Consider the following 14,618-nt stretch of genomic DNA (forward strand, 5'->3'; position numbering starts at 1 on the left):
AAAGGCGCCTCACTGACGACCGATGAACCAGCAACTGGCAATAACTGAGTAACATACTTTGCTGTGGACCTCGGAGGCCTGTCTGCATCCCTGCACCTCTTACACACCCCAGAAGCCAGAAAAGAGTCTGAAGACATGTTATAATTAAACCTTTTACCAAAATAGTAAAAGGCAAAGTTATATCTATGCCTAATAGTACACTGATTAAATCTAGCACAAAACACGCAATTAGCAACGTCGTGGTCAGGACCCAGGCAGGGAATACAGTAAGAGTGAAAATCCCTATGAGGTATTTGCTTCCCACAAGAAATACAATTATTAACTTTTTCTGACATCTGACTGGAGCAAGAAAAAGACCTCCCCAATGGGGTACTTATCTGTAAAAAACAAAAATCCTGGGATTAGATCCAAAAATAAACAGGAACAGGCTGACCGGCATCAGTGAACTGCAAGGGGCACCGCGCGGCAAGAAAAGCTGGGGAAATGGTGTCAGCTGAGGTCTTTATACCTTCCAGCACATTGACGTCAGGATAAATGCGACCTCAGCTGGCGCCCGATCCAGACTTTGGGATTCTGGCTGATCGGGGGCTGCTGCTGGCAGGAAGAACCCTACAGTGATGACTGCAACAGTGAACCATGAAAGACATCCATGTATTTAAATGAAATGTTCTCTTCATTCAACTAGTTTAATAACTGGTTTTAGGTGACCTACTACACTAGTACTACAAGATAACGTTAGGGTAATATGAGGAAATACAGATGAGAATGAAGGGCAAATTTGCCAGCTAAAATGTCAGAATTTAGTCTAGACTACTTTTACTTCAACTACACATTAATGCAGAAACCAGTCTGGTTCATGCCATACAGTATAAAAGGAAACTGGTACCAGTAAGCTGGATATGCATCATGTTATCAGCAATAATTCCAGTTCTCACCTCTAGCCTTTGACTTTTGTAGAGCAGATAATTACCATTTACAGCATATGGAATAGAATCTTGTGGTTTTATCCAAGTATAAGTGATTCCTATAATGTGCGAATGATGGACTGTAGCCAAGCTTCTAAACATGCTCCTAATATGACCTGCATTAACCATAGTAATCTAAAAGATGTCAGGGCTCTTTTCAGTATTTCTTAACAATGGTATGCAGATTATGTACCGAGAAATGTGGCTACAGACTAAAGCCTTATGGTAGACCCCACGTTTAGTTTGTCCCTAATGTGTAAAATGCAAGCAGAACAGTAAGTAATAGGCAGACATGTCGGGAGAAACAGATAGTTTAAAATAAATCACATTGGTTTATGAGGTTCTGTTGTTTTATGGGATGAATGTGGATATGAATGACTCAGAATGTCATTCAATAAGAGACACCAGTGTTCTTTATATGTAATGTGACTGTCTCATAAGACTGCTGCTTGCAATGGAAAGCCACATTTTAACAGTGAGGGTTAATGTAGTTAACAGATTAACAATCTATTCCTCACTGAAAAGAAATAAAGAAGCTATTCTGTGGATATTAACTTCCTTTCCCAGTTTGTTTCTAAATACAAAACATCAGAATCATTTCTGCAGAGCTCAGCAATACTTGGCATCCTCACCTGTGCATAAGAAGTGTTTTTGTTGCATCAGGTTCCATCCAGCCAAAGTTAAGTACTTTTATTGGGAAATTACACTTGTAAAGCCTGTTTACAGTACATTGCTATTGATAAGTTAAAATAATTTATTGTCAGTCCTTCAGTTTTATTTTCATAAAAGGGTATTTTGCCTCTCAGTGCTTGTCATGTTGCTGTACTTTTATTTATTTATGCATTGGATTTGTTGAACTAGGCCAAGAAGTGTCAATTTTCAGTGCAGGCCCGGGGGAGAAAACCTCCAAAAAAAACTTAAGTATACAAGCGTAAAGTTAGATTATGACAGGTAGAAACATAGACTGTACACTATCACACAGTGTGTGTGTGTGTGTGTGTGTGTGTGTGTGTGTGTGTGTGTGTGTGTGTGTGTGTGTGTGTGTGTGTGTGTGTGTGTAAGAGGAAGGTAGTACATCCCTCAGCTATCCAGGTTTTTGCAGAATGTCCAGATTTTTGCCCCATATTCCTCCTAAAAAGGATTCCAGTTGCTAAATTGTGACAGACATTTTGAGTTTTAGGTGTCTTATCCTTTAGAAAAATGCATACTAACACAATTCCTGTTATTCTAGCAATTTCATAAGTTCATCAGAGCAATATTTATAATCTGACACTCCCTATTTATTTCAGGATTTTTCCAGGTTTCTTGCAATAACAGGTTGAGGTGTGTGTGTGTGTGTGTGTGTGTGTGTGTGTGTGTGTGTGTGTGTGTGTGTGTGTGTGTGTGTGTGTGTGTGTGTGTGAGAGAGAGAGAGAGAGAGTGAAACGCCCTAGTCAGAGTTAGCTGTTGGAATTTATTTTCAAGTGCATTTTCAAGGAATTGTGAGCTTCAAGGGAATAAAAGTTTACTGCTGCTCATGCCAAGTCTGCTTAAAATGAGCAACTGTTTTGTTTAGCAAATGGTATCATCATTGTGATATAGAATTTTAAAATAGTGTTAGTAGCACAACAGATAGTGTACTTGCATCTTGATACAGAGGGCTGTAGGTTCTACTCCCATAGCATGTAGATTTGTATTTTAAGGGGGTATGGTACTGCAGTCCTTAGTATGTCCTCCTTTGGATGAGACACCTAGTAACTTTGAACCTGTTTTTCAGCTTGCCACCCATTCCCTATTGCAATATACCAGCTTACCATTTCTTTTAATGTAAAATAGGCAACTTATTCTTCAAAGGCAATAGGCACTGAATTTGTAGATGAAACACTCAAATATAATTGTTTTCTGGCAACAACCTCTTCATTAGTTTCAGATCTTTTTAATGTGGAGTTATTCAGTTGACTTTTACTTCTGCAGAGAATGTGCATATTGACTGATATCGGTGCACTGTAATGACAGAATTCTGAGTGGCCTTTTATGGTTGAAATGTTCCGTACTGGGCAGTTTGTCATCACTAGTTCATATGTTTAGTTTCATTGCTTACTGGAAAAATGTTCAAAACTATAAATTTAAAACACACTCTAACAAGTGGTGCTATATTATACAAGGGATATAATTCAATTATTATATATTATAATTAATACAATCAGGAAGGTGAATCACAGTACTTTTACATGGTCCTAAAAATGTGTGCAAGGGGCCTATGATTTGAAAACAGTCCAAAGGTAAACTTAACCCACCACTGCCCAGATGCATTTTTTGTATGTGGGTTTCAATGCTGTTTCAGTGAATGTGAGTTTCAAAGGCAGAGAAGTTTCAATGCTAAGTCTGTTTTCATTGTAAGACTATTGCTTTGTTTAGCAAATGTCTGTGTTTGTGCTATAAAAGTTGAAGAAAAAGTTGTAAATTAAATCCAAATATCTGTAGTCATTGTAGAAGTAAAGTATAAAACAGTATGCATACTAAGAGTTTTGAAAAATGATTATGGCAACTGGGAAGAAATAGCCAAGTAATGGGATACTGGAATGACTATGTGTGTGTCTGTGGGGGGGGGGGTGCTGTGTGTGTGGGGCTCTGGATTTGCACCCCCCCTGCAAAAAATCCTGCAGGCTCCCTTGTTTCCATGGTAATATTACTAAGTCATGTTACCACTCTTATGACACAAATTCAGTTTGGTGGCATCACTGCTGTTATACAGCATGGTGTGGTATAGCCATGCCCAAACACAGCTGGTTTTGTAAAACAACATTTTGATTTTATTAGTGGGGAATTAAAGTAGGAAATATCTTCTCTATTATAGTACAGAAATCTCTAACCATTGTTGTTGAATAATTCCACTATGAAATCATTGCTATAGGATTTCTACTGCAGTGTAGCCCCATCCTAAAACTAACCTCAGTTGTATAGCTGACCAGTGCCATTACTGCTCTATGTCAACAACCCTCTCACATTACTTTGCCTTCACAGGGAATATGCAAGCATTTTGACAGTATCACAATGTAGTTCAGCAATATTACAGTTATATTATTTAAATCTGGAATCACTGCTGTGCATTCTGGCATCAATACTGCACAGCAGCACTGCTATGTGCAAATACTAGTATGACAGAAACTGAACTACAAGCTGCAAGGCTGTTCATGTAAATGAACTCTGAAATGTAAACTGTAAAAACACACTGAGAAACACGGAACATACAAAGGCATTCCAGACTGATTTCACGTCATATATTTTGTTGTTGACATTAAGCATCTCGCAATCTGCACAACAGAATGAAAGAAAAGAGCAGCGCACTTAGCCAGAATGAGAGATGCTAGAGGAAGATCACAGAATATTGAGAAAAGGGTAGAGTGCTGAATGCATACTCTGCTACATTGTTTACAGAAGAGAAGAAACAAAGCAAGTGGAGAGGTCAATGCTGGGAAGGAGAGATACAGCAAAGCAAGTAAAGCAGAGGACTGAAACCTCGAAAGAAATGGAGAAGATTAAGGAGCATAAAGCAGAGACACAAGATGACTTGTCTTCTAGGAGATTTCAAGATCCTGGCCTGTGTGTTAGAAGATGAAGTAATTAAGGGCCAAAGTAGAATTGGTTGATGGCTGGAAGACAGCAAGTGTGTTATCTTGGAGAGCAAGAAAAATCCAGAAACTACAGGCCTGCTAGTCTAAGAGCACTGGCAGGGAATGCCATAAATAGAATCAAGAGGGAAATGCTTATAGCTTCACCAGGATAGCAACTGACATGAATTTATGGCTCAGAAAAACTTTATAACAGGGTTATGAGTCAAAATAACAAGAGGATTATTGGTAGGCATAAGCTACACTGACTCCAGCAATACCTTTAACTCTGATCATTGTAGGAGGCTTCTAGGAAAAAGCATGTTGTGTGATACAGCCATGGAATGGGACTACTACGTGCATAAATGGTAAGGCACAGAGGGTTATGGTGAGAAGTATATTTGTGGGAATAAGGAAAATGAATAGTGGACTGTTGTAAGGGTCTGCCCAGGGTCCGAGACATTTCAACGTGTTCATTTAAGACACGTGCAGAAAAAGAAAACATGATTGTGGTCTTCACTGATGACATAGACTTAATGGTAGCAGTGAAGGATGTAGGGAAGACTGTAAGGATAAACTTGAATTGGCTCCCAAAGGAGCTTCAAAACAGCAACTGAGGTTCAGTAAACATGATAAAGTCCTGCTTTTGGGCCACAGTGACCTTGGTATTAAATATAAACTGAGGGGAGCAGAAATGAATAGAGAGTAAAAATGGGTTTGGTATTGCTGATTACACATCAACAGGAGAATCAGGTGAGTGAAGTGACATTGGAAGCAGAATACTGATGCATATCCTCAGGGCATAAAGTCCACATTATAAAAATGTAAGGTATTGCTGTTATTGGAATTGATCCTGGTTGGGGACAAAGTGTTGGCTGTGTGCAAGTCTAAATGTCACACAAGCAGATTGTTATAAGGCTGCTGGAAGGAGTCCGGAGGAAATACACCAGAGCTGTGCATGTGCCAGATGGGTAGGATACAACCACAGACTATATAAACTACAGATCGTATGACTAGAAACATGATAACACAGGGAGAGCATGATATGGGTGTACAAGATCATTTCTGTAAGATGTGAAAAGGTCATCCTTAACAGAAAGGACAGAAGGAGGGCGGAGAGAACACAGGCAGCATTGTAGGGAAAATTTAGAACCTGGATCCAACCAACTGTGACCCCATGATATATCTGTCAGAATGTTTAGAGGAAAAGAAATCCATGGCAGCAATATTGCAGGCATGACACAGGTGAAGGAGAAGTGAAGGCAAAGATCAGAAAAGAAAGTAAATAAAATGTTGAATACATTTAAAGTACAAACTAGATAGCCTGGTTATCTCATCCAGCTGTATAGAAAATGTAATTAAATGTAATAGTTTATGGAATTGAAACTGTATTGTAGATGTTGCCTTAGAAACTATCTACCTTATATGGCCAAATGATTATTTTCATATTCAGATGTGTAGCTATACAAATTCTTCTTGCATATATACAATTGCTGTGTTCATATTAGGTTGTAGCAGCTACCCATTTAATCTTTACTATTTCTTTTTCACACATTATAGGGGAGCCTAGTCTATGCTACCTCATATATGGAGATGGAGTCTGTGAAACACCTGGAAAAGGAAACAGCATTAATGACTGTGGCTTCCACACACCATCAGGGTTTATGGACCAGTGGGCATCCCGTGCTTATGCATCACATCAGGATGAGAATAGATGCCCTGTGTCAGCTGTGGTAGGGCAGCCTTCTTTAACTAAGGTAAGACAAAGGTCATCTGTCTTACTTTCTCTAGTTTTTGGCATTCTGCTGAACACTACAAATGAGCCAAGAAATAACCCGTCTCGTGGAGAGTTTTGTCAGACCATAATCAGGAAGATTATCTGTTATTATTAAAATAAATGACATTTCATTCTCATAAAAGGATATTCCATAACTCACTCCCATAATTCTTATTTGGAATCTGTGATTGTTACCATGATTCTGTTATACTTTATTGTGTGCATCAGCATACGGAAAATAGTTAAACAGGATCTATGTAAAGAAAATCGAATACAGCAAGCTAACAGCTTTTCAAGTGGCAAACATATGAAGAAATATATGTTAAAGTAAATCAATGTATTGACCTAAATGCCAAATGTCATGAATCTTACGTTTTCCAGTACCCTTACAGTGCAAGTTGTGGAATGTTTTGGAATTTTTCTGGAAAATGGAAAGACATGGCCTTGCCCACATCAATCATATATGGCTACATTTCCAACTTTATACTTCTTCACTTTGCTACTCTTTTAGTTTAAATATAATTTTAGCATATAAATTTTTTAATATAATATGGCTTGTGTGGTTTATGCTTAGTTTTTCTATGTTTCAAGTTGTTTTGATTTATGTTTATTATTTTGTTTGAACTATGCTTTATAATCATAATGTAGCTGTGGCAGAACATGAAGCCTTGTGATCCAGTCAACTTACTACTCAAAATAAAATGAAACAAATAAATGCATAAACAAGTGAACAAACAAACTCATACCTATCAACCTGAAAATAACTAATTTCAGTCCAGATCTAGTTACCTTAGTTTTTTTTGCAGTACACATTGCAGTACTACATAGGCAATGACAAACTTAAAAATTTTCAAGCACTTTCAGTTTTATTATTTTGTGTATCGAGCACCATGGCATTACCAATGTTTGTGTGCAGTTACCGCATAGAGTATATGATAAGCAGCAGAGTACAAAGAAAATACTGACAATTTTAAAAAGTTGTCATACTACCACAAATAGTTATGTACCATCTGTGTACCTCTCAACCGCTTAGCACAAGGAATACGAACAAAGCCAAAAATAATGGGGGTGGGGATGGGGGATGGACAATGTCAAAAATAATGAGGGTGGTGGGGTTAAGTGGACAAAGGCCAAAATTTGTGATGATTTAATGACTATTTTTATAAACTTAGGAAGTTGTTAGAATAACATGTTTAGCATTAGCATATCTGTTGCTGTCTGGCAGTTGGTGTAGAGATTGTAGTTGTGAGTTAGGGTTTCTGTGGTACAGTATTTGATTCTGTCCTTCCTTGTTTGTCTACTGTATGAGCTTAAGGAACTCACTTAACCAGCTATCGCTCCTCAGTTGACCCTAAATTTGGACAGTGAGCTTACTTGATTAGCAAATACATATTGTTATAAGGGGAAACTGTGGTGGCACTTTCATTGCCACAGCCTGGGTTCGCTTCCTAGTCAGGAAATTTCAATCGATTTTTATAGCAAGGAAAGGTTGGCATAATGGTTAAGGTGTTAACCTCACAGGAAAAAAGTACAGGGTTTGATTCTCAACTGGGATGCATTACTAGGCTTAAAAAGACCCTTGTGGTCATTAGCCTAATATGAACTTATGGCCCTATTTAGGAACTTCAATACTCAATGATTTGCCAGGAAAAACATAAATTTTATGAGAAACAGACCAAAAACAAGTGACAAAAATTGTGGTCAGTCAACAAAAATGTAAACAGTTGAAATGCAATAATCTGTTAATTAAGGATAGGGGCAGAAAAACCTGAGTGATAAATCAGAGAATACTTCAGATAAGATTGGTATACCACCAGAATGATCTTCAGGAAGCCTGGACTCTGCTTCCATTGGAGCATATATTAGCTTTTGTCACACAAAACTGTGATTTAGAGGAGCCTTGCATAGCAATTATTGTACTTTAAACGTTTATGTAAATTCTGAAGGAATAGTTGTTCTGTCTCCTATTGACAAAAGTCTGATTCTTCCTGTTTGCAGTACAAGACAATGGATAAGATTTCCCAAACCTAGGTTCAAAATTTAGTGCCACACTAGATTTAAGAAGAAAAAAACTGCCAACTGACTGATTAAAGTGACTTATAGTGCTCTTGGTCCTGTGTAACAGTCGACCCCTCAGTATTGTCCATCCCTATAATGGTTGTATAATATTACCTCTGCCTGTACTGATAGTGTAATATTAACCATCCCCAAAATTACTAAATGACTATATAATAATTACCCACCCCATAATGACTATTTAACATTACCCAGCCCCATAAAGACAGTGTAATATTCCCCATTTCAGTAATGGCTATGAAATATTATGTAATGGATGTGTGATCTTACCTGTATGTGTATTATTATTGTTATTATTATGCCTCCTAATAATGGCTGGCTAATACAACCCTTCACCATAAAGTATATATGATATTATACTTCCCAATAATTGTGTAATAGTATTCTTCCCATAAGGATGTGTATTATTACACCTTCCAGTAATGGTTTATCTTTGGAATATTCTGAAAATGTATCTCAATCTGTTTGTGTTTCATCTTTTGTGAGGATTTCCTCTTTTTGTATATAATTTTACTTATCAGTTATTGTCAAGTTTATTTATGTGTGTTTTGTGGGGCCTTTCTCCTCATCTCGTTTTAAAATATATAATTTGATCCAGGGATTTTCTTCCCATGTATATAATTACTCAACTACTGATTAAATGTTTTTCAGTCTGTTGTGGAGCTTTTCTCTACGAGCCTCCAGTGAAAATGGCCATTGGCTCAGTCAGACTTTCCCAGTTACCAGAGGACAAATAAATATAAAATAAATAAATGGTTGTGTAATATCAGAAACAAAGCAGTCTGTGTGAGAGACAATGATGAAAAGTCTAGTGAGGAATGACTGTTATAAGTCATTGGGCTGCTGCATGCTGACATTTAGTTAGATATGTACCTCTAAAACCTTGATTCATTCAAGTGTTATGTGAAAATTCTTTGGCCTCATCATTAAAACTCAGTCAGTAGCCATATAGCTGATAGCATATTTACAATTCTCAGTAGTGAAAGCACATAGGAGTCTTCAACATCCTGGGGCACTTGGTTGTTATATCAGTAAGTTATGACACCATTCACCATCCTATTTAAGAGGTTCCATTACATGAATAAAATAACAACAGTAGTTGGCGGAGATGATTAAGGAGCTGTTAATGAGTTGTTCAACCTCTGTTGCCTTAGTGTGTGACTCTAAAAACTCACTTAGCCAAACAGCATTCTAGGGCTAAGTCTAAGAATGGCCCATAGAGACAAATGCTCTATACTGATCAAAAATATGAATAAAATCAATAAGTTTCATTTAGCAATTCTATACAGCACAGTGACAAATGTTTACATTTAATCTGATTGTTTAATGCATTATGGTAATAATTTCTTTGTAACTCATGAACTGGGAATCTCTATGCACTAAAAGTATGTTTTTAATTAATAGAACTTGACTCTGCACTCATTTTCATCACTATACATGTCAAGATGTTTGGCCGTTAACTTTGGAATGGTCACCACACGTCTGAAAGTCTAGGAGGATTGTATGAATAGTATTACAGTATTAACTGACAGCACAAAATATATGGGTTTAGAATAATGGTTACAGTCTGTACTTCATTGTTACAAAAACACAGACTTTGATTCTGACCTCTGGTTATTGTCTAGTCTTCTAATAGTATGCTGACTAATAGCCTAGTATGTACCTGTGACTCTGAAATCAAAACCAACTCTGAATAGGTCAAATAATTTTAAACCTAGCTCTAGCTGCAATGGGCATGGGGGGTGGCAATGCTAAGGCTGGTCAAGGCAATGCAGCATAGAAAGCAATTCATTTAAGAGTGAGAAATAGAAAGATATATTCCTCCAAAATATACCTGTTATTCAATGCTGAATGAAACTGTTCACAGACATGACCTAGTACTACAGAACAGTGTCTTCTCTGCCATTATAGTCCCGTAGATCAGAGTAGTAGCATGGGGCAGGACTCCATAACCTTGGAGCTCATACACCTACAGTCCTACAGTACTACAGCACATGCATTATATATTTATTTATTTATTTATTTATTTATTAACATTTGTTTATTGATGTTTGTTTACCAGAAAAGTCCAGCTGGGCTGTTTTTCAGCAGAGGTCCGGGAGAAAAAAACCTCCAAGCTAGCACATTTAATGCAATTAGTATTTACAATAACAAATTTTAAAATATACTTTCAGTAAATATATAGTTTAGTAGTTAGTATAATAAAATTTGCATTGATATTCTCAAACATTAATATATAAGCATTGTATTGAGAATTTATAGTCAGAAGTGGAGTGTATAAGATAAGTAGGAGTAATTTAAGAAATATATTAGCGAGAGGTATTGGAGAGGATAAGCAAGTGAAGTCCTAATAGAGAAGTTGCAATGGAATGGTAATGTGTCTGTTCTAATTAGAAGTAGTTATAGTAGCTTAAGCGCTACAATAAAGTTAGGTATTAGAAAGGAATAAGCAAGATAAGTTATTTAGTGCTTTAAAGCAGGCATAAGAAGGTGATGAAGGATGTTAGGAGAAGCTATGTCTCTGATGAGGAGCAGGGTCAAAGCCATGAAGGCAGAGAGGAATTCTTTTGGTAATTGTTTGAAAAGATGAAGGTGTATGATAGACCTGACTGATACTGTAGGTTTTTTTTCAAGTTCTAGCTACATTATTGGAACAGAGACTGACTGTTGCAGCCCTTTGTGGCGATCAGTTGTTTATCATTTGACTGAAGGGGATAGTTTGTTAGATAGAAATGATGTATGGAATACTTTCTGGACAGGCAAATGGGATATAGATAATTTTGTGGATTAAGATGAGTTGGGTATAAGGTGGTGAGGATACTGAAGCCAGTCAAGTTTTCTTAGTGTTAAACAGTGGTAGGTCTAGTAAGAAGTGTCTGGTTTGCTGATGGAACAAAAAATACTACTCAAATATGCAAAAAAAGACCCAGATCCATACTGAAAATAGGTAGACCAAACACTACAACTTCGGGGGAGGAGTCCTCCACTACTGACACCAAATCCACATATATTAGTGATTCCCCTGATTCCAAGAAGGGTCAGAGTTCTGAACACCCTTTAGGGGTAGGAAGCATGGGGGGGGGGACGTAAGCACAGGGGTAAAAACCATAGAGGATCTATTTCAATCAATAGTGAAATAAATGTAGAATGTTCAAATGTGCACAACATTTCTAAATATGTTTTATTTAACACCTGAATAGGAAGTATTATTGAATAAAGGACTTGGTTTTATCCCTGTTTTCTTTCTGGATGAAAGCATTTTTGTCTCTGACATCTTGTCATTTTGTAGAAAGCTTAATTTAAAATTGTATTTTGGCAAACAGGATCATTCTCAAAAATTGACTGAATTTCAATTTTATAAATCCAATTTTAGTCCACCCATGAACAAACATGGGGCCATTTTTCAACAGGCGGTCATCAAAGATATACATTACAAACTAAGTTCCTCACAGATTCTTAGAAACAACTTAACAGTGGCTGAACAAAAAGCTCTCATAGATCTTAGAGCGAGCACTGATATTTCCATTTTACCAGCTGATAAGGGTGGGGCAGTGGTTATTATGGACTCCAGTTATTACTGGGCGGAGGAAAGTAGACAATTGACTAACCCTCAGCATTACATGAACATGCCCACTGACCCCACTCTGAATTTCAAAAAAGAGATTGGTGATTTTTTGCAGGAAACAATGGATCACGGAATTCTCAGTGATAAAACCAGACAACATTTAATGGTAAAAGACCCGGGCAAACAATATCTATATTTATTGCCCAAAATTCATAAATCTTTGATGGCGCCACCAGGCAGACCCATCGTATCGGGTATTGGCTCTCTTACAGAACCACTATCAGCATTTCTGACTGAACATTTACAACTGCTACTGCCACATGTTAGAGCTAGGTTAAAGGACACAACTGAGTTTTTACAAATTGTGTCTGAGTCTGAATTAGAACTCCACTGGTTGATGTGTACCCTAGATGTCAAATCACTTTATACCAGCATTCCACACTGGGCAGGATTAACAGCGTTGGAATTTTGGTTAAATAAAGCCAGTCTTTAAAATCCATGTTTCAACACCCTGCTCATTTGCATGGCCGAACATGTCCTCACAAAAAACGTCTTTTATTTCAAAAATGAATGCTACTTGCAAATACAAGGTACAGCAATGGGGTCATCTTCTGCCCCAATATATGCTGATCTATACATGGGATATGTTGAAAAACATATTATATATAATGAGTCACATAACCTGCCAGAGACTGACATATGGAAATGCTTTTTGGACGACCGTTGGCTTATATGGAAAGGAATATAAAATGTAACTTATGAAATGTAAAAAAATAAAAAATCCAGGCCACAAATACTGGTGTAAAATCGTTTATAAATCCACAGAAACACAGAGATGAGCACTTTCGTCTGATAACAAGACTTCCTCAGATGAAAGCAGCAGTGCTACATACAACTATTTATAATTAAGCACAATTAACACCAATTAAGTTTTAAAACTTGGATTTTGAAATTTAAAAGGGCATCACAGTGAACAATACAATACTGTCAGTACAATATAATACAAAATCTCATGCCATCATTTCATAAAATACAAAAATACATATAATTCAAATACTTTCAGCTTTCTTCACTAATGCTGATTTTATACTTATATAGTCATTCAAACCAGGTAAAATATTAGATTTTAACCTAAGTTGCCATGTAAGTTCTTTATACAGCAATTCAGTTTTCATGTCCCCCCTCCCCTGTATTGGTTTTCTTTAAGAATATCAATGATACCAAACTTATAACCTCCGAAGGAGGAACACACTAAACTGTGTTTGAATAAAGCACTAGTCTCTTTGTGTGTCCTAATATCATACAGATGTTCATAAATGCGGTCTTTAAATGGTCTTTCTGTTTTACCAATATAGAAAGCACAGCAATTTGTGCATACAGCCATGTAGACCAGCATTTTTGTTTTACAGTTTCCTCTACAGAATCTGACTATGCTATTCAAACCATTGTTTAACTTAATCTTTTCCTCATTAAAAATAAAAGAACAAACACTGCAGCTCCCACATGGGACAGTAGCCCTATGTTGTACAACCTCCCTATCATGCTGTTCAAATGTTCTTTTAAAATAAGTGAACAGGGGTTGCTCCCCCACTATATTGTATAAATCCTTGTTAGTTTTAAATAAATTCCAATTTGCTCTCAATGTATTCGTAAATACATCAGAGAACATATTATATTGTGTAATGCATGCTCCATGAAAGTTTTTTCTTTTTTTGTTGTTGTTAATATCATCATTTGCCATGTATAATGAATGTCCCAACAAGGGCTTATATTTGGTACCCCAGCCATTATACACCTCTTCCAAAACTTCACTAACCATATCAATAGGATATTGTCTTTCAATAAAACATTTGCCCAAAAACATAAATTCACCTTTTAGGTCATAGTAGTCAGATGTCATCCTTGCTATCCTTACTGCCTGACCTTTAATGATACTTTTCTTTTGTGTTATAGGGTGATCACTACAAAAATGAAGATAACTATTGTGCCATGTGTCCTTCCTATATATATTGGACTTGAAACCCTCACTGGTTTTAGAAATAATAACATCCGAATAGTTAGTGCTGGTGACGTTATGTGTGTATGTAAAAGACAAAAAAGAGGTGCAAGAATTTAAATACTCCATAAACTTCTGTACTGAATCATGTGTTCCATTCCACAAAACAAAGATATCATCCAAAAATCTCAGGTATAGGCTAATATCCTTAAAGAAAGGACAAGAAAAAACATACCTATTTTCCCATTCCAATAATACTAAATTTGCATATACGCGAGCACAGGCTGCTCCCATAGCAATACCACTAACTTGTTGATAGTATTCTCCTTGGAAATGGATATAATTAGAGTCAAGAATAAACTCCATTAGTTCCAAAATAAGGGAGATTCTGTCCTTAGAGAGACTCGAAAACTTGTTCAGACTATCACTAAAGTAGTCATGACCCTGGTCTCTAGGAATACAAGTAAAGAGATCTTTCACATCAATAGTAAGGAAAGTGCAGTCCCTGCTCCAAAGATGGTTAGTAATTTTATTCAAAAACTCCCATGAGTCTTTGATAAGATGGGAAATTTGGTTTACTATGTCCTTAACATGATGACCTACAAAAACAGCTAACGGGTGAGTCTTGGAGTTTTTTGCTGAAACTATA

General features: G+C 36.8%; 1 protein-coding gene across 1 annotated transcript in view; it reads left to right on the forward strand.

The window, feature by feature from the left end:
• The window catches only part of PAPPA2 (pappalysin 2), a 2,663,723-nt gene that overhangs the window by 1,314,988 nt on the left and 1,334,117 nt on the right, over window positions 1-14,618 (forward strand). The window contains exon 10 of the mRNA XM_044085971.1: window positions 6,116-6,312. Within this exon, the coding sequence (XP_043941906.1) occupies window positions 6,116-6,312 (197 nt within the window). The remainder of the gene's footprint in view (window positions 1-6,115; window positions 6,313-14,618) is intronic.

This window comes from Protopterus annectens, chromosome 10.part0 (genome assembly GCF_019279795.1).
Source record: "Protopterus annectens isolate FY-2018-M chromosome 10.part0, PAN1.0, whole genome shotgun sequence".
NCBI lineage: Eukaryota > Metazoa > Chordata > Ceratodontiformes > Protopteridae > Protopterus > Protopterus annectens.